The 21,128-nt window shown below is 42.7% G+C and overlaps 1 protein-coding gene across 16 annotated transcripts in view; it reads left to right on the top strand.

Moving 5' to 3' along the window:
- Zc3h11a (zinc finger CCCH-type containing 11A) overlaps positions 1–21,128 on the top strand; it is a 40,506-nt gene that overhangs the window by 8,365 nt on the left and 11,013 nt on the right. For 9 of the 16 annotated variants that reach the window (NM_001443631.1, NM_001443634.1, NM_001443632.1 and 6 more), the window contains 9 exon segments: positions 7,265–7,462; positions 9,258–9,377; positions 10,317–10,440; positions 11,597–11,800; positions 11,892–12,008; positions 12,219–12,299; positions 13,317–13,427; positions 14,725–14,784; positions 16,468–16,566. In NM_001443631.1, coding sequence (NP_001430560.1) covers positions 7,409–7,462; positions 9,258–9,377; positions 10,317–10,440; positions 11,597–11,800; positions 11,892–12,008; positions 12,219–12,299; positions 13,317–13,427; positions 14,725–14,784; positions 16,468–16,566 — 970 coding nt within the window. In that variant the 5' untranslated portion in view covers positions 7,265–7,408. 16 annotated transcript variants of the gene reach the window in all.

Raw genomic sequence — 21,128 nt, 5'->3', positions numbered from 1 at the left:
TGAGATAGTCAGTCTGGACAGCTAGTCTGGTGCTCCTTGTAACACTTTGCACTGATAGAGTTGTCAGATGAGGACTACCTTGCCCACATAGTGTTTTATGTGGGTTCTGAGAATCTAAAAACTCTGGCCTTAATGCTTGCACAGTAAGCACTTTAACCTCTGAGCCATCTCCCCAGCCCTTCTTCTGTGCCTTTTTAAATTACCTTCATTTTTCTCAACTATTGATAATGATTTTACAGATTCAAATTGCAGAGAGAAACTTCTTTGGTATTCTGAATTGAATTCAGGGTGTTTATTATTTGGGTGGTGAATTAATTTCCTTAATCCTCTATTGTCCTAGTTATGAATTACCCAGGTCTTCTATTCCTGGTCACTGCTCAGCTTTTGGTTTTGTATTTAATATGACTTTCACATGCTTTCTTCATCTTTTACAGCCTCACTCAGAGTTGTTATCTGAATGGGACAATTGTACAGTTTCATGGTTATCTTTCTTATTTATAGTCTTGCTGTTTCCAATACTTTCTAGTTAGTTGTTAGATTTGCTAGTTTGCAAGCATATAATTCGTAGACACTGGAGTGTTTTTTTAAAGATTTTTTTTTTTTATGTGAGTACACTGTAGCTGTCTTCAGATAACAGAAGAGGGCATCAGATCTCATTACAGATGGTTGTGAGCCACCATGTGGTTGCTGGGAATTGAACTCAGGACCTCTGGAAGAGCAATCAGTGCTCCTAACCACTGAGCCATCTCTCCAGCCCACTGGAGTGTTCTTGATTGGGTCCCCCCCACACTCCTGTGTAGCCTGTGTAGCCCTGGCCATCCTGGAACTCGTTTTATAGACTAGACTGGCTCAACTCACAGATCCACTTTCTCTGTTTCCCGAGTGCTGAGATTAAAGGTGTGCACCCTCATACCATAGATTGGCTTAGAGTTTGTCCTGTCTTGTATTTGTGCTCCTCAAACTCTTCCATGTACTAGAACACTGGAATGGTGCCAAACACTGTGAGGAGTGAGTATTCCTTTGTTTTTAGAAAGTTAGTAGTTTACTGTGGCGTGTGTGTGTGTGTGTGTGTGTGTGTGTGTGTGTGTGTGTGTGTGAGTGAGTGATCCTTGATCAACTTAGTACCCTATCTCAAAAACAAAGGGGGGGTGGACATAATTTACTAGTTAGGGGATTGTTTGGTTTGGAGTTTGGTGTGGTTTTGTTTTGTCTTTATTGAGACAGGGAGTCTCTTATAGCCCAACTGAGTTGGCTTCAGTTCAGTATGTAGCTGAGGACGACCTGTCTTCTGCCTCCACCTCCTCCCAGTACTGGGGTCACAGGCATATATTACCACACTTGACTTCTTTGTGTTCTATGTGTGTATGTAGTACATGTGCATCTGTGCATACACCTGACTCTGCAGAGGTCAGGAGAACCTTGGCTTATCACCTTGTTTCAGATAGGGTCTTAATTGAATCTGAGTGCCAGAGGAGATTCCTGGGATTCTCTTGTCCCTACCTCCCACCTTTAATAGGAGTCCTGGAATTAGAGGTTTCTGTGACTGGCTGGCTTTACTGGCTGCTGGGAATCTGAATTTAGGTCTTCAAGCTTATGTTAGTAAGGGCTTTATCCACTGAGCTGTCTTCTAGCTTCCCCCAGCCCCAATGAGAAATGAGTGTCACACTTTGATTGGTTTATTTAACCATACTTTTCTTTTTGATGTCATCATACATGTTTTGTTTTCAAGTCTTACAAAGATGATCAAGGATTATTTGTGTGGTTGGTTTTTGGTTTTTTTTTTTTTTTTTTTTTTTTTTTTTTGAGACAGGGCCTTTCAAGGTTTGAATACGCTTGGCCTAGGGAGTGGCACTATTTGGAGGTGTGGCCTTGTTGGAATAGGCGTATCACTGGGCAGGGCTTTGAGGGAGTGGAACTATTAGAAGGTGTGGTCTCGTTGGAGTGGGTGTGTCATTGTGGGTGTGGGAAATAAAAACCTCATCCTAGCTGCCTAGAAGCCAGTCTTCTGCTAGCAGTGTTCAGGTGAGGATATAGCACTCTCAGCCCCTCCTGCACCGTGTCTGCCTGAATGATAACGGACTGAAACACTGAACGTGTAAGCACCCCAATTAAGTTTTGTCTTATAAGAGTTGCCTTGGTCATAGTGTCTGTTCACAGAGTAAAATCCTGAGACACAGTCTTCTGATAAAGATATAGAACTCTCAACTTTTCCTGCACCATGCCTGCCTTGATGATAATGGACTGAAACTCTGAACCTGTTAAGCTATCCCCAATTAAATGTTATCTTTCTAAGATTTGCCTTGGTCATGGTGTCTGTTCACAGCAGTAAAACCCTAAGGCAGAAGTTGGTACCAGGGAGTTAGGTATTGCTGTGATGGGCCTGACTGTGCTTTTGATTGGAAGATTGTGGATTTTGGGACTTTGGATTTAGAAAGCAGTGGAATGTTTTAAGTGGGGTGTAATAGGCTGTCCTAGTAGGAATATGGAAGACTTTGTTGCTGAGAGTAATTTGAACTGTGCAGACCTGGCCTAAGAGGTCTCAGAAGAGAATAATTTCAGTGTATGGCATAGAGACTGCTTTCTGGTTCTTTCGTGAAGAATGTGGCTATTTTTTGTCCCTGTCTGAAGAGTCTGCCTGAGGCTAAGGTGAAGAGATTTATATTGATTGCATTGACAAAGAAGTCTCAGAAGAGCCCAGCAGAGACTCTGTTCTCTCTGTTCTCTCTGGTTAAGTCTCATGGAGAGCATTTTGATCAAGCATAGCAAGCTTAGAAAGGAAAAATATAAAATACATGGTTTGAGTATTAAAGGGGCACCAGCAAGTAAAATGGAGCTGAGTCCTGTATTCTGGGAGATAGCAGATTAAGAGAGTGGGACTTTAGGGCAAGATCCTATCCCGATAAATTTAGATCCAGGCTTGGTGGCACACACCTTTAATCCCAAGAGATTAAATCCCAAGCAGGGCTGAGCTCAAGGCCAGTCTGGGACAGAGCAAGTTGTAGGTGAAGAAAATCCAACCTTGGTGGACCAAACCTTTAATCTCAGTGCTCAGGAGAAATGCCTGCAGATCTCTTGAGTTCAAGGTCAGTCTACAGAGCAAAATGCAGGACAGCCAAGCGTAGGCAGTGAAGGAGTTGGAAAACAGAAAGCTAGTGACAATATAATAGAATAAGGGGGCCATGTTCAGCTCTTGCAAGCAGCAGAACTCAGCAACCATCGGCTCTGGCTTTAGAGTCCAGAATAGAAGGGATTACTGGGCCAATTGATGCTGGTTAGCTGGAGGTAAGAAATTAGTGGTGATTAAGAAGAACATCTCTGAGGTGAAGTCTTCTGGGAAGTGTTTTCTGAGAGCACAAAAAAGCTGTGTTGTACCTCATGCTGCAGCTGTACTTGGTAATGTGTAAAAGTCACCCAGGTGGTACAGGTTTTGAAGGCATGAAGGGGTCGTGGAAAGCAGCTGAGGCTTGGCACTGTGAGAGACCATGGAAGGCCATTGGTGAAGGTGCAGCCTCTGTTGTAGTTAATAGCCCAGGACTGAAGGGACCATGCAAAGGATTTGAGGCTTGGCGCCATAAAGAGAGCCTATGTGAGGCTATTGGTGAAGCCTAGTTACAGCAGAAGACCCCATTGTATTGAAGATGCCAGTACCATGGGATGATCACCAAGAACAGCAGTGGCAGTGGAGTGGATCAACCTGAGCTTAGAGTGCTACAGAGGGCAGAGCTGGAGAAGTGATGCCAGCCCTTAAGAGGAGCCCAGAAGATCCCAGACATTGAAACAAGAAGTTATAATGTTGTTGCCTTGGAGACCCCAATATGTTCGAGATGCCAGAGCTGTGGGTTATCTGCTGAGGAAAGCTGCTAACAGGGAGTAGAACCAGCCATGGAAAAGAAGTTTGTTTCAGTCAATAAAGATGAAAAAGGAATTGGAGATCTGCAAACTCTTTGACATCAGACATGGGGATGCAGGGTTTGGAGTTTGCCCAGCTGGTTTCCTGTCTTGATTCGGGGACTACAGTTAAGTGATTGGATGGATCTCAGAAGAGACTTTGAACTTTGGACTTTTAACATTGTTGAGATTGCTATAGACTATGGGGTCTTTGGAAGTTGGACTAAATGTACTTTTTAAATTATGCTATGGCTAGGTGTGGGCCCCATAGACTCATGTGTTTGAGCAAGCCTAGGAGCCAGGGGGTGGAATGTGATGCTTTGTAAACATGCTCAGCCCAGGGAGTAGTAGTACTAGTAGGACTAGGTGTGGTACTGTGAGTGTGGGCTTAAGGCCCTCCCCCTAGATGCCTGAAAATCAGTCTTCCACAAACAGCCTTCAGATGACTAGAACTCTCAGCTCTGCCTGCACTATGCCTGCCTGGATGCTGCCATGCTCCAGCCTTGATGATAATGGACTGAACCTCTGAGCCTGTAAGCCAGCCCCAATTAAGAGTTGCCTTGGTTATGGTGTCTGTTCCCAGCAGTATAATCCTTAGTAAGACAGGATCTCTCTGTGTCTGTGTAGCCCTGGCTGTCCTGGAACTTACTGAAGACCTAGCTGACCTCAGACTCAGAGATCCACCTGCCTTGCCTCCTGAGTTTCAGGATTGAAATGTGTACCACCTGACTACTTTTGGTTTTTTTTTTTGTTTTTTTGTTTTTTTGTTTTTTTTTTTTTGTTTTGTTTTTCTTTTTTTCTTTTTTTCGGAGCTGGGAACCGAACCCAGGGCCTTGCACTTGCTAAGCAAGCGCTCTACCACTGAGCTAAATCCCCAACCCTTGGTTTTTATTAATGCAATGCATTTCCTAATATTAAGCCACTCTTAGTTCTGAAATGAACCTTTCAGGTCATGCAGTGTACTCTTCTTACTGTATAATAAATCACTTAGCTAATGCTTTACTTAGAATATTTTCATTCTATCATAATTTTTTGTAAATTTTTTTTGAGTTTACTATGCCCTGTGATCCCAGCAATTGGGAGTCAGAGGCAGGAAGATAGCAAGTTTCATCAGCCTTCAAAACTATATTAAGACCTCATCTCAAACAACATAAATGCTTGAAACATCAGTGTTTTGTATGTGAGTTGGTTTTATTCTTTTTCGCTTTTTTTTTTTTTTTTTTTTTTTTTTGTTCTTTTTTTTTTTTTCGGAGTTGGGGACCGAACCCAGGGCCTTGCGCTTCCTAGGCAAGCGCTCTACCACTGAGCTAAATCCCCAACCCTGGTTTTATTCTTTTTCTACTTCTAATTTTTTATTAGAATATCTGCTTCAATCATGTATTTTTTTTTTTTTTTTTTGGTTCTTTTTTTCGGAGCTGGGGACCGAACCCAGGGCCTTGCGCTTCCTAGGTAAGCGCTCTACCACTGAGCTAAATCCCCAGCCCCCAATCATGTATTTTTTAAGAATGCATTGAGTACATTGATGGCATACCTTTTGAGGTTTTTGGGGGCTTTTTTTGTTTTTTGTTTTTTCCCATATTTTAAAGACTTACATCCTGAGATTTCTGTGGAATGTTTTAAAAGGCTGCATCTCTGGTCTTCATCTCCCTTTAAGATCCATTGCCCGGTAGCTGGACCTGTAGCTGAGAAGTCTGAGCTTGCCTTTGTTTAGAAGTCTGCCACTGGGTCAAGCACTTCCCAGGGTCTCTAAAGGCCGCTCTGTCTGCCCATGCCATTCCTCATACTTACACAGGTTCCACTTCTGGGAGTTGAATTCTCTAAAATTTTTTTCACATAATGCATCCTTTTGTCTCATGTTGATTTATCTTTTAGTTATTTGGTGATGGCTATGAGCTGCTGCAGGGTGCTGGGAATTGAACCCAGATCCTCTGAAAGAACCTTGTTCTGTGTTGAAAGTCCTGGACATGTGCTTTTTTGTTTGTTTGTTTTTGTTTTTTGTTTTTTTCTCTTTAATGTATGAGTGCTCTGCTGCATATACATCTGTAGGCAGGCAAGAAAAGGGCATCAGATCTGCTTACAGATGGTTGTGAGCCACCATGTAGTTGCTGGGATTTGAACTCAGGACCTCTAGAAGAGCAGTCAGTGCTCCTAACCGCTGAGCCACCTCCCCAGCCCTTTGCTTTGATTCTTACACCTTCAGTGTAATTATTTCTAGCAGCAGTTTCATGGTGCTTTTTCCACTGAGCATTTCAAAACTTTTCTATCCCAGAGCTACGTCCACAAATGTAGGTGTCTGTGGGCTTTCAGCGTCTTTCCCCTGTGAGCACTAAAGTATGTTTTATAGCTATGTGTGGACACATTACAGAGTCTCAGGTTTTGAACCTGACAGTTTCTGGGTGTTAATTTCTTGTGAGAATCAAGATGGAGGTTTACTTTGATTTGTGCTGTTACTTGAGTATTTGTTGTCTTTTTAACCTTGAATTGTAGAGTGGAATCATTTGATAATGGGTACACACATTGTAAAGATTTTGTGACATGGTTAGTGGTTAGTTGAAGACTCGTTGTTGCTAACTTTGGATCACTGGCTTGAAGGCCAGCTTTCATCTTGATGAACAATTCTTGGATTAGGAATTATTTTACTAATGGAAGATAAGATTGGCTTTGGACTCTTTGAAGTGGTAAGCCAGGGTTTAGCTGGCATTCTTAGAATTTATAGCGGTCCCCTTCCACATTCTCATGTGCTCTGACAGTATGTTTTGCTTTTGTAGCAGCCTTTTTGCATATTCTGTGTGTGTGCAGCAAATGGTAAGGACGAGGATTAGAATGCCAGTTGAGTTGTCACCGTTCTCTGGGTCTGCCCTGGAAGATTTCTTTGCTCCTTTGCAATCTTAGTAGCTAAACCACCCCGTAGATCTTCTCAAAGATGATGGTTTCAGTAATACTCTGTTTAAGTAGGGTTCTTCTGGTCAGGGATAATTCTATACTTCTAATATAGCATGCTTATGAAGATAATTGAGTTTTTCATTTAGGTGAAAATAACATTGGTGGTAAGTATTTTTTACAAGTAGTCTGTGTTCTGTTGTAAAATGCAGCTCCTGTGTTTAGCAGTATTTACTTAAATTTATACTGAAACAGTGCAACAAGCACCATAGAACATTCAGAAGAACAGGGCATAGCTGCCCTTAGCGGACGTTTTATATCGCATATGGGAGCATACAATACTCATAAGCAGCTTGTTTATAATGAATGCTCTGTGTGGTAAGCGCCTGCTAACACAGTTCACATCTAGTTTAACATAGTGGTGTCATTAAGCATTGGAGGAGGAGTTTGGAAGAATTAATCCAAAGTACTTTAATTCACTGTCTCTCCTTTTCAGGATTTACGTTTTAAAGACGATTTCTGTGGTTGAGTTGTCATTGGAAGAATAAGTCCACTTCAAGAGTACTTGGAGCTGGTCTTCACCTCGAGGAAGCAGTGGCTTATTCCAGGAAGCCACTTTTGGCCTGAGAATTTACCCAGTATGCCTAATCAGGGAGAAGACTGCTATTTTTATTTCTATTCTACATGCACCAAAGTAAGACTGGCATCTCTAAATCCGTGCTTCCTGTGGTTTCTTAAATAAAATTAGCTAAGATTCCCTGCATTCTAAACTGTTTATGTTGTGTCTTGCTCAGCTGTTATATCACCCGCTACCAGTTGTTAGTGAAGAATCGTATGTTAAGAACCCATCACTCAGGGGGCTGGGGATTTAGCTCAGTGGTAGAGCGCTTACCTAGGAAGCGCAAAGCCCTGGGTTCGGTCCCCAGCTCCGAAAAAAAGAACCAAAAAAAAAAAAGAACCCATCACTCGGGGTTGGGGGTTGGTAGAGTGCTTGCCTAGCAAGCGCAAGGCCCTGGTTTGGTCCCCAGCTCCAAAAAAAAAAAAAAAAGAAAAAGAAAAAGAAAAAGAAAAAAAAACCCATCGCTCATTTTTTCATTTATATATAATTACTATCTTCCCGTTTGCCACAAAACCCCAAAGTGCCCATGTTATGTAGTCGTCATTCTGCCATAATTAATCTAGTCCAAGTGCCTTCCAGAGACTTTGGCCTCTGTGGCTCAGCAGCTCTGGGGTTTTTGGGTTTTTTCTCTATCTTGTTTAGATGGTGGGTTGTATAGTGATTTCGGGAGCTGTTATGGGTTAAATTTGACCTCTTCCATGTTTTCTGCTAGTAAGAAGAGAATGCTACTTTTAGAGTTTTGCTTTTTCTGTCAGAATGTCCTGTTTGTCTGCTTGAGTTTTTGGTAGCACTATTTAGGCTGGCATGTCATTGTCTCATATTTCTTTATGGCTAGTCCTGTACATTTGTGTACTATAGTGGCTTGTTCTAAAATCACTGCGATGCTGTGTTTAAGCAGCTAAGTCTAGCTAAGTATGGTAATAGAGATAGGAGGGTTGCAAGGTCCTCCTGTGCCGTGTAGCCAGCCCATCTCACAGAGCTCGGGTAAGGGGCAGGATGTTTTCCTACTGGGTGTGAGCTCAGCTATAGAGCACATGCAAGCCTGAGGGCTGCTGGATTCAGGTCCTGACACTGCAGAAGAAAACCAAGATTTTAAAAAAGGGACTTTAATATCAGCAGTTTGTACAATAGCAGTTTGTTTCAGATAGTAAAAGTAACTATTCGTCATATAGTAATTATGCTTAGATCACTTGCAGCCTTTCCACTTCCCTTCTTATTTTCTATCAAAAGCTAGGGAATATTGACATCAGGACTTGAAGCCATTTTGAAGGCGAATTACATGGTGTTTTAGAGGATATTTTCTTTCCTTAGAGTCCTTGTCTTTTTCAGGTCCTTAGTCAGCTGTGTACTCAGTAGGTTGAGGAGAGCTGGGTGTGATGGCACACTCCTTTTATCCTAGCACTAGGGAGGCAGGGTCTACACAGTGAGCTTTAGGCCTACGGAGACTGCATAGTGAGAACGTGTCTCAAAAACAACAACAAAAAAATGGGTGAAGGCTGGGGAGATAGCTCAGTCAGTGAAGGATTCGCAGGTAAGCATGAGAACCTGAGTTCCATACCCAGAATCCACGTCACAGGCCAGGCTTGATGGCATGCGGTTGTTGTGGGGTTAGAGAGGGAGGTAGGTCCTTAAGCCCCTGTCAGTCAGCGTAATGTGCATGGGGAGTTCCCAGCCCTGGCCGTGAGGGCCGCGTCAGACAAACAACGAAAGGCAGTAGGTCACACACACAGGTCTGTTGCTTTGGGTGGTTGCTGCTATTGCTACATCTTGTTCTCTGCCCTGCAGGTCTTCGCTTACTAGTGTGTCTGTTTAAGTTCCTGGACACTATTGTTATGACACGTGCCATAGTCCTTGCCTGTTTTGTTCACAGGGTGACAGCTGCCCATTCCGTCACTGTGAAGCTGCACTAGGAAATGAAACTGTTTGCACACTATGGCAGGAAGGTCGTTGTTTTCGACAGGTGTGCAGATTTCGCCACATGGAAATTGACGTAAGTTTCCCGTTTCTGTTACCATAGGTATACAGAATCAATAAAAAAAATATGAGGATAGTGGCTAGTGAAGGTGGGGAAACTGAGTAAAAACACTTAATTGCCAAGCCTGGTGGGGGTCCGGGTGCAGGCATGCTGTTGCACACATGTGGAGGTCAGTGAACACCCCAACTGAAGATCAGCTCTAGTTCTACAGTCTATGTAGGGACTTGTGCTAGGATGCTCGGGCTCTGTGGCCAAGATGCTGAGGCATCTTGCTGACCCATGCTTCTAAGTTTTAAAACAGTCGCAGGGGCTAGAGGGGGGCTCAGCATGTTAGAGTACTTGCTTTTCTTACAGAAGACCTGAGTTTGTTTCCTAGCACCCATTTGGTAGCTCACAGCCCTCTAACTCTACTTTTAGGGCTCTGATGCCCTAACAGTAACACAGCTGTGAAAAGTAGAAAGTGAGAACCGGTAACACTTTTGTCCTCATGCAGGTTTGCCGCTGTCTGGCCATACCTTATATCGAAGGAGCAGCTACACTTACAGACTGTGTTTGGTCTGTGCTGCTCTATGAAGGAGCGGCCTGTTCTGGCCTCTGTGTAGTTCACATTTTGTAGCAAAGGAAAATGAGGCTGGCCAGGCATTTGGTTGTGTGTGGACAAGGCCCTTGAGTGACCTAACTGGAAGGAAGGTTATTATACTATCTCTTACTCCATATTCTAAACTGCTATGTTCTCCTGCTTTTCTTCATCAAGTGTGGGCCTTTAGGGCTTTGAGGATGAAGACCTGGAAAGAAGAGCAGCTCCTCCTACGTTTCCTGATGCCTAAGCAGCACATTCAGCCACTAAACATGACTTCCTGTGTCAGTTCAGAACTTTGTGTAGAAAACCAATCACAACATTAATTTAGGACTTACTTCCCCTTTTATTTAAAAACAATGTGTTCTCTTTTACAGAAAAAACGAAGTGAAATTCCTTGTTATTGGGAAAACCAGCCAATGGGATGTCAAAAATTAAATTGCGCTTTCCATCACAACAGAAGTCGTTATGTCGATGGACTGTTCCTACCTCCAAGCAAAAGTGAGATTGGTTTTGATTCTAAAAGAGAGCAGTTGCTATTCAGTGAGCACCTTCTATTCACACTTCTGTTAGTCCCATGGGAGCAGTACTATTCCTAGTGTATAATACAAAACCTTACAGAGGTTAGCTGATAAGTGTGCATAAAGAGGACCAGCTGTTTCTTGTCTGTCATTATATTACTATAGTTAGTTTCATTTTTATTTTCTTACCAAACCTTTAGATGTTTTCAAAAGAAACGTAATTCTCCAGACCAGAGTTGGTAGGTTGGTTCCTCTGCCTGTTGTGTCAATGAAGATTTACTGAATACATACCTTCTGTGGATGGTTTTCTGTTGATACGGCAGAGTGAACTAGTTGAGATGGAAACCATTTGATCCACAAAGCCAAAAGTACTCGCCGGCTCACTCTTGTGGAAACAGGATTATGCTCTGTAGCCTCAACTGACTCAGAACTTGTGATCTTCCTGCTGTAGTCTCCTGAGTGCTGGGATGCTAATAGTCGTTCACCACAGCACCCCATGGACTAACTAGTCCAGCGTTTTATACCTAAAATAAAGGTTGTTAATAGAGGATAGCTAAACCTGTCCCTTTCTCCTGTTGTTCCTGGGTTGAGGGTCAGGCCCAGGATTTCAAGCATGCCCTCCCTCTACCACTCTGTTATAGCCCCATACTTAAACCTCAGCTCCACAGAAATCTTTGGTTTTTTCTCAGAGTTTCTTTTAAAATAATTTTTATTTATAATAGTGGAAGGTGGTTGTGATTTCAGCACTCAGAAGGCTAAGGCAGGAGAAGCATAAGTGTGAGGGCCAGCTTGGGTTACATAGCAAGACTCAAAAAAACCGGGAGGTGGAGGCGGCAGGTGGCCTGTGTATGCATCTTTCTGCTGAGCAGATAAATTGTAGTCACAGTTGTGAAAGGAATGTTTGGTATTTAGAACTAACTCTTGGTGTTACTGCTGTCATTGCCTACCATCTGCTTATCTACAATTAAGGAGTCACTGGTTCAAAAATACTTTTGTCTTCATGGAGACTTTGGGGTGAAACTGAGGAAATTAGGTTTATAAAAACATATATGCCAGTTTATCATAAAGGATAGGTTTTTGTTGACTGGGGATTATAATTCTCTGTTGTACATTTATGTCTGGTTTTGTGTGTTTAGCTGTGTTACCCACTGTGCCTGAGTCACAAGAAGAGGAAGTAAAGACGAGCCAGCTCATGGTTCAACAGAACAAATTGTCTGTTCAGTCCAACCCCTGCCCTCAGCTGCGGAGCGTGATGAAAGTGGAGAGTTCGGAAAACGTTCCCAGCCCCACACACCCGCCTGTCGTGATCAATGCTGCCGATGATGATGAAGATGACGACGGTACGTTTTTGTCTGGGATGAACTAGACAGGAAAAGATTGCAGCTCTACACTTGTTCTTAGTGGAGGCTTGTCTTTCGTGTGCACATACAGATCAGTTTTCTGAGGAGGGTGATGAGAGCAAAACACCTGCCCTGCAGCCAACAACGGACGCCCATAATGGACTACGAGTGGCCTCTACCCGCAAACCTGGAGCCAGCTTAAAGCCAGGTAGGAAGAGGCTGTTGGGTTTCCAACCAACACTGTTGATATTTAGTATCACTGTTGATATTTAGTACACAGCCTCTAAGCTCTCTTTTCCTGGTGATGTGCTTTACTCACAGAATGTGTACTGTCTTGTAATTCATTTACTCAAAGCATACATGAATACAAAGAGAAAGGCTGTTGTTCTCATGTGGTTCCCCCCCTTGGGTTTCTCAGGTGACTCTTTGAATTTTGGAATAAAAACGCTTGAGGAAATTAAATCAAAGAAAATGAAGGAAAAATCCAAGAAGCAAGGTGGTAAGTCATCACAAGCTTTGGCATGAATACTTGAGTGTTACCAGACGAGTAATAAGGATACTTCTGGAACAACAACCAAATTCAGCAAATACAGACTCTTATTTCTGTGGCTTGTTTGAAGTGAAATAAGACTATTGGAGCTGTCCTCGCTGTTAAGAGTTAAGTCTGTATAGTAATTTAAAAACCTGTGTATCTTCAAATTTATGGGTTTTTTTTTTTTTTTTTTTTTTATTGTTTTGGTTTGGTTTTGTGGATTTTTTTTTTTCCTGGAACTTAACTATGTAGACCAGGCTGGCCTTGCACTCATAGAGATCCACCTGCCTCTGCTTCCTGAGTGCTGGGATTAAAGGCATGTGCTACCATGTTGGGCTATTATCTTAAAATATTTAGCTGTAAAGAACAACAGTTAAGGCCCGGATTGAGGGGCCAGCAGAGTGAAATACTTGCTACACAAACCCTAGAATCTGCACTCTCTCTAATTCACATAAAAAGCCTGATGTGGGGGTGTGTGCTGGTAATCCTGCTTCTGAGGGCAGGAGGATTGCTGGGTTTGCTGGCCAGTCTAGTCTAAGCAGAGACCCTAGGTCCTTGTAAGACACAGTCTCATGAGGAATGAGGAGAGGCAGATTGGCCTCTTGACCTCCACATGCAAACAGAACCTACTAAAAGAACGTGCATATCATTAGGTACAAGAGGGTTCTTAAGATCTACAAAGTTTTTTGTTTGTTTGTTTGTTTGTTTTTTCTGGAGCTTGCTTGTCTCAACCTAGTTAATGTACACTTCCTACTCTCAAAAATTGTAGCTAAGGTAATAAAGAGATAAAAGCTTACTCTGTAGGATTCTTGTTTAGAGTATGGCCACGGCTGACCATGCTTCTGCCTGACCTTTAGAGCAGTGTTAGCCTCGTGGGTGAGCAGAAGGCTGAGTGTCTGCCTGAGCAGCAATCTCATAGAGACAGACTCTTGACTTGGATCAGCCTTACTTTCCGTAGGTTATTTATTTGCCTTTTTCATTCAGAAGGCTCCTCGGGAATGTCCAGTGTTTTACATCAGCCTCAGCCCAATCCAGGCCCTGAGAAGGAGAATGTTCGGACTGTGGTGAGAACCGTAACTCTGTCAAGCAAACAAGGTAAGCTAGAAGCAGGTGTCAGGAGTTGTTGGACTTGGGTGTTTGGCAACACAAAGAAGAGCCTTGGGTGACACATTTGTTCATTTTGGAGATTTAGGAGGACTTGAAACGTTTTGATTAGATATGAGGTTGAAAAATTGGAACATATGACCAATGTTGTTTAAAAAGTCGGAATGTTCAGTCAGGTAGTTCACATTTATGTGCATCTAATTTAACATTTTCTCTTTGCTTCAGTAAGTTTATTGGCTGCTCATTTTGAGTAAAATATGTTCTCGCATCTTTAGAGTGATAGAAAAACGTAGATCTTTTTACTGAATTGTTTAAAATGTGATAAGAAATTGTCTTAGTTTTTGGTTACTATTGCTATGACCAAACACCATGAGCAAAACCACTGTGGTGTGGGAGAGTTTAGTGCTTCCACAGCACTGTTCATCAAAGGAAGTCAGGACAGGACTTCAGCAGGGCAGGAACCTGGAGATGGGCCGGAGCTGATGTAGAGGGCGGGGGGAGGGGGGTGCTGCTTACTGCATTGCTCCTTGTGCCTTGCTCAACCTGCTTTCTTACAGAACTCAGGACCACCAGCCAGGGGATGTTACCATCCATAGTAGGCCAGGCCTTCCCACATCAATCACTAATTAAGGAAAAGCCCTAGAGTAGTGGTTCTCAACTTTCCTAATGCTGAAACCGTTTAATACAGTTCCTCGTGTTGTACTGACCCCCAGCCATACAATTATTTTCATTGCTACTTCATAACTCTAATTTTGCTACTGTTACAAATCATAATATAAGGTCTGATGTGACCCCTGTGAAATGGTCACTAGACCCCACCACTGCCACCAATGGAGGGGTTGCACCCCACAGGTTGAGAACTGTTGCCCTACAGGCTTTTTACCTAGTCTTATGGAGATATTTTGTTAATTGAGGCTCCTACCTCTCCAGTGACTTTAGCTTGTGTCAAATTGACATAAAAATACCTAGCACAATAATAATATAACACAAAAGGCACTTTTGTGTTATATCTAACTATACGTTTAAATGTTCCATTTGAACAGCAGACATTTGGAAGAAGGCTTACCCTCTGGTGATAATGTTAGATAACTTTTCAAGGTACATGAGGATAGATTGGCCACTTTACTTATGTTCTCAATAATGCCATGCTGTTGCATGTTTACTAGACTATTGATTTATTAGACTTGTTAAATAAGACTGATTTTCAGAATAACTCCTTCATGGGCTCATATGAATGTAATATCCTCAATCGGGTAACAGTGGAAACATTTCATTTCTGTCATTTCAGAAGAGCCCTTGGTTAGACTGAGTCTTACTGAGAGACTGGGGAAACGAAAACTTCCAGGAGGTGAGTTATTCCGTCTGCGTTTGTGTATTAACGTGTTACCTTGTTGAAACTCAACCCAAGCACATCAGTATTGACATGCTGATGGGTCCGCCTATATTCCTGACTGACATTTGTAAGATTTCTTATGTGTTTACACCTTTCATTGAAGCTATTGCAGGTTTAAAGTATTATAACTTAATTAGATTATAGCTGACCTTTTCTTTTTCTCATGGCTAAGCCATGTCAGGCCATGGCTAACCTTTTAGAAGGTCCTAGGTTTAATAATTACAGGCTTGGTCCAGGTATGTACTTTTAGTCTCGGCACTCAAACAGTCAGAGGCAAGAGGATCTTTGTGTGTTCAAGGCCATCCTGGAATAACTAGTCCAGGCCAGCCACAACTACATAGAGAGATCCTAGTCTTCCAAACAAAAAAAACAAAAAAACAAAAACAAAAACAAGAAAAACAAAACCAGAGACCGTTTTCTCTTTGTTTTTATGGTTTCCCTAGTGGTTCCCTATCCATTACCCTTTCCCTTTGGCTAGCAGATGCAGAAAGACTGATTGTATTACAGCCAGACAGCAGTCTGCATTAAAATTCACTGATCGCAAAAACAAAAGAATCAGAACCCTAGATATTTTCATTTGGTTAGTGGTGTTCTCCTCTTTCTTCTTCCTTCTGCAGAAACAAAAGAATCAGAACCCTAGATATTTTCATTTGGTTAGTGGTGTTCTCCTCTTTCTTCTTCCTTCTATCTTTCCTCTCCTTCTTCCTTCTCCTTTCTCTTTTTAAGACAAGATTTGACCATCTAACCCCCATTTTTCCCAAAGTTGGATTATAGGCCTGTGCTACTCCACCCAGCGTATGTAGCACTGGGTATTGAGCAGAAGGCCCTGAGAGCCACAGCTCTAGCCAGTCTTCATACCCCAGTGACAACTAACACTAATTCTTCTACTGTCTTCCTAACTGACCGGGGGGGGGGGGGGGGGGGGCAGGAACCTGAGGCAGGAGCTGACACACAGGCCGTGGAGGGCGCTCCTTACTCTCTTGTTCCTTGTGACTTGTTCAGCCTGCTTATAGAAAGAACCCAGGGCCATCAGTGCAGGGGTGGCATTACCCACGGTGGGCTGGGTCCTTCCTTCCTCATCAGTCAGTAATTAAGAAAACTCCCTAAATGACTTATGGAGGCATTTTCTCTATGAGGTTCCTTCTTTCAGGTAACTAGCTCGTGCCAAGGGGACAAACCATCCAGCACAGGCAGCAAAGCTGACATCGCTGTCTCTAAGCTTTAGTTTCAGCCAGAGCTATGGTTCCCTGTGTGATTTTAGTAGTTTTGAAAATTCATTCATGGTTTGTTGGTTTGTTTGTTTTGGTCTACTAGTTGTTTTGTTTTGTTTTTTTCTTTCTGAGACGTTGTGGTTTTAACATTAAATTCTAGGAGGCTGGTGGACAAACACCATTTAAATGCAGAAAACTTTGACTGGTGATTTTTGTTTGTTTTTGTTTCTGGAGACAGGGCTTTTCTCCATAGCCTTGGCTGTCTAGAGACCATATCTTGAGATCCCCTGCCTCTGCCTCTCGAGTGCTGGGATTGAAGGTGTGTGCTACCACCGCCTATCCTAGAATATTTTAAATTGTCTATTTTTGGTTTTGTTTTTTACTTTGTTGACGATTAAGTCTTAAGTGAGTCTCTCCCTATTTGTAGGTGGTGACAATGATCCCCCATTAAAGCGAAGTCTTGCACAGAGACTGGGAAAAAAAGTGGAAGCACCAGAAACTAACATTGATAAAGCACCAAAGAAAGGTAAGTACTTTGATTTTTACAGACATTTCCTGCCTGTTTGTAATCATACAGGTATGGAACCTCATTCTTTGCTCACATTTGAGTGTTTGCCTGATTCTAAATAGTTAACATTTAACAAAACTAACAGTTTTTAACAACCACTGCAGTTCATAGGCTCCTGAAAGATAGGAATATCCAAGATACTGGGATAAGCACTATCATCGTAAGAGAAAATTCGAGAGGTCCTGTGAGAGCACGGGGAGGTGGGTAGCACTCAGCAGAGGTTCAAACTCAAAATCAGGAGCTGGCTAGGTAAAGTTAGAAGACCAGTGTTTGCTGGTTTTCAGTCAACTTGACACAATCTAGAGTTGTTTTGAAAAAGTTCAATTGGGACAAACAATAAGTTGGCCCATAGGCAAGCAAGTGCTCCTCCCCCCCCCCTTTTTTTTAAATCTATTTTTATTTATATGAGTCCACTGTAGCTGTCTTCAGACACAGATCAGAAGAGGGAATCGGATCCCATTACAGATGGTTGTGAGCCACCATGTGGTTGCTGGGATTTGAACTCAGGACCTCTGGAAGAGCAGTCAATGCTCTCAACCACTGAGTCATCTCTCCAGACCTGGTCCTTTTTTATAGTTGCTGATTTAGGAGGGAAGGCCCAGACCATTGTGAGTGGTGCCACCCCAGAGGTGATAGTACCTGATAGTATAAGAGATCATGTCGAGCATGCCATGGGGGTCAACTCAGTAAATAGCCTCATCCATGGCCTCTTTATCATCTCCTGCCTCCAGGCTCCTGCTCCCACTTCCCTCAGCAGTAGAGTGGCCCGAGAGCTGTAAACTGGAATAAACTCTTCCTCCCCAAGTTGTTGATAGTCACGGTGTTTCATCACAGCAGTAGAAACTAACTATAAGAGCCAGGGCTTGTATTAAAGAAGAATCACTCTTGCAGAGTCAAAGAGCCGAGGAAGCACAATCCATCAGGGACTAGCTAATCGGGATAAAGGGTCCAATAACGAGAAGAAAGGAACTTGGTTAAACCGTGTTATAACAGCTTGAGCTTATTCTAGTTCAGTGACAAAGGTTATTTTATGGTTATTGAGCTGGTAAGTTGGCTTAGGTGGTAAAAGCACTTGTCACAGTATGGTGGATGATCCATGTTTAATCCATGCAGCAACAGTAGGACAGAGAACTGACACTGAAGGTATCCTCTGACTCACACAGGCCTTAGTAAGGCACATGTGCCTGTACACTCACTCTCTCTCTCTCTCACACACACACACTAGTAATAGTAACTCAATTATCATGTAGTGCAACATGCCTTTAAATCCTAGCACTCACACAATCACACAGAAGCAGGTGGATTTCTGTGAGTTGGAGGCCAGTGTAGTCTACTTAGTGAGTTCCCGGACTTTTGGGGCTATGTAGAGAGATCCTCTGTCAAGTAAACAAAAAAATAAACAAATCCTAAGGGAAAAAATATTAAAAAGGAATCAGTGTATTTGCATTTTAGACCTGGCTTGTATTACTGAGACAATAGAAGGCTAAATGCTAGTTTGGGTTATGAGACCTTATATTATGATAACCCAGATAGGGCTGCAAAGATCGCTCGGTAGTTATGAGCGCCCACACTAGGTGGTGCATAAACTGCCTGTGACTTTAGCTCTGGTCCTCTTCTGGCCTCTGCAGGCACATGTACATATATGACATAGACATAGAAATAAATAAAAGTAAACCTTGAAAAGATCTAAGGTAGTTCAAGAAAACGAACATAGTGGTATAGATCAGGGTATTTAAGGTATTACAGTGCTGTCTGGGAAGGAGAGAAGTCCTAGGCAGGTTTTCCCCTCCACTTTTATGACGTAGGGTAGGTGAAAGGTTGGGTTACTGCCTGAGGAGTAGATGGAGATTTTTGGTTATGTTTTCTTGTGTGTAGATGTTGGGGTTCAGGGATCGCCACACAAACCATATGCTCACTGATCTCAGTTAAGCAAGAAAAGTTTATTAAATGTATATCTTAATACTGGTGGATCAGGACACAAAAAGGAATTGTGGCACTAATCTGTCCTCAAGGTAAACTTTTTATATAATAAAACTAGGTTCAAAGGTTGAAAGGCAAGCAGTGAAGTAATACAATGTTTTCGGCTCTCTAGACAATGTATTGTCAGCCGACTTGTAAGTTGATTGGGTCTAAGTGAGGTAAGAGGTAGTGAACAGGAGGCTTTAAGAACGTTGAGAAAGTAGAGCATAAGTAATTCAACTATAACTTTTTGGCTTATTAGTAGCATTCTTCAGTGTCGGCTATAGATAATTACTTCTGGGAAGTGGAATCTGAGAGCCTGAACTTAATTTCACGATATGAGCGAATGGAGATTGAATATAAAATGGCTACAGTTATGTTAAAAAGAGCAGGCCTTGGGGTTGGGGGTTTAGCTCAGTGGTAGAGCGCTTGCCTAGGAAGCGCAAGGCCCTGGGTTCGGTCCCCAGCTCCGAAAAAAAGAACCAAAAAAAAAAAAAGAGCAGGCCTCAACATTCCCTCCTTGAGCTTATACCTCAGAGTCAAATTGTTGAGTCTTAATTTTTTCTGAGACCAGAAGGAACCAGTTGAACCTTTATGTCAGCCTTTGTTGGCATTTTGTAATTCTGACAGATCTTGATGAGTTTGACTTTTAAGTATTTGAAATTTTGATCTCCCTTAAGCGCTGCTGCTCCCATGCTGGCAGACCCTGCTGTGTCCATGCCTACTGTCAGGGGCACTAGTATTGGAGTTGACCTGGCCCTCTGGGATCAGTGGAGATGTCCCAGGTGCTTCCAGACTCAGCTCCCTCTCTAGAGTAATAGTTTCCCTGAGGCAATAGGTCCAAGGCATAGGCAATAGGGACTGAGACAGAGAGGTACAAGCAAACCAAGTGCCTTTTGAAGGTACTGAATGGTGTGAGGGAGGGAGCTCGTGCAGTTTGCATCTGTAGATGAGTTGTTACAGTACAGTGTTGAAGGTACTGAGACTCTGGTGTCTGATTCGGGCCCGCCAATAGGCAGAGGCCTTGTCTTTCAGTCTCTCCCAGAGTCAAGGTGGGCAGAGTCAAGGCATAGTTGGTCTATTTGTGTACCCATTTCCTCCATAGTTAGGTTTTGGGTAGTCTAAGGGGGAAGGAAGATCTCTTGGGGTGGAGGGAGAGATGGCCAGGCTTGTGGGGAGAGGCCTGTCAACTGTGTGGCAGAAACAGGTTGCTTTTAGGCTGTGTTTTCTAGCACTTTATTGGGCCGTGAGGTCTAAGACCCTGTTATTGGTGGTCTGGAATCTCTGGATGGTGAACATCATTTCAGGTTCCTCACCAGACGCTTAAAGGCCAAGTCCCCAAGTCTTCCTTTTCTATACGTTACATATGTAATTTTTTTTATCTTAATTTGAATGGGGTTGATTTTTTTTTTTTTTCCTCCAGGCAGGAAAGTAAACTTTTCTACTTGTAGCTCATGAAACTTTGGTTAAGTTAATGTTTCCCAAATGGTGGCTTGTGTGCTCAGGACAACAGAAGTTCCTTTGTCAGGTTTAGTCCCTCATCCGTGGTGGCTCAGCAGTGTGCTGAGCACTTGCCTAGTATGTGTGAGGTCCTGGGGACATCTGCAGAGCCTTTACCCAGTACCCACATATCAACTAAATTGTCAGTGTGTGGAAGCAGTCCATGACATCTGTAACATACATGCCGCCCCACTGCCACCCCATCGGTGGCCAGGTTGGTGGACTGATCTGGCTAGTTAAGCAGCTGTCCTTTCCTCCTTCCCCACTCCATGCACACTTGGAAGGAAGCTGCACACTTGGTCCACGTGGATGATCTTCTCCAATGAAAGCGTGTTCTTAGGTTAAGAGGTGTGCAAATAACTGTGCCTCCCCTATTGCAACCTCCAAGCAGTAAGATTTAGGACAGATTTTTTTTTAAGTCAAAAGATTTGAGAAGGAGCCTGCCCACCTTTCATGCCAGTTCTTAGAAGGTTGAAAATGTTACAATAGTAATAATTTTCTGAATTCAATAATTTTTGCACAGTAGGCATGCATGAATGTGTGTGTGTGACCTTGGTTCTCTCCTCCCCCCAATATGGATTCTGGAGGTCACACTTAGATTGTGAAGTTTTGTCCACTAAACCACCCCAGTGCCCTAAAAGGCTTTTGGTTTTTCCCCTTGTTGGAGTCTGCCGTTTTCTGAGGAGTATATAATTCATATAAATTAATTCTAAGGAAAAACAATTAAGAACTTGAAAGGGTTGGGTTGGGTTAGGTTGGGTTGGTTTGGTCTGGTTGGTTTGGTTGGTTTGGTTTGGTTTGGTTTTTTGAGACAGGATTTCTCTGTGTAGCCTTGACTGTCCTGAAACTTGATCCATATACTAGGCTGTCCTCTGCTGGAATTAAGGGTCCACTAAGGCTGCCGCGCCTGTTGAGATTTTTTCTTCAATTGCAGTGGAGCACAACCTAATTTGTAAACACTGAAAAGATAATTTGACCTTTAAAATTTGTGGTTTAGCTTTTTAAATTTTGAAACTTTTGATAGTTGAAGTCTCTGTATCTCAGAAGGAGGAGTGACTAAG

Source organism: Rattus norvegicus, chromosome 13, assembly GCF_021556685.1.
Source record: "Rattus norvegicus strain SHRSP/BbbUtx chromosome 13, alternate assembly SHRSP_T2T, whole genome shotgun sequence".
Classification (NCBI taxonomy): Eukaryota; Metazoa; Chordata; class Mammalia; order Rodentia; family Muridae; genus Rattus; species Rattus norvegicus.
The sequence above is the reverse complement of the archived record's forward strand: the minus strand, read 5'-3'. Positions and strand labels throughout refer to the sequence as shown.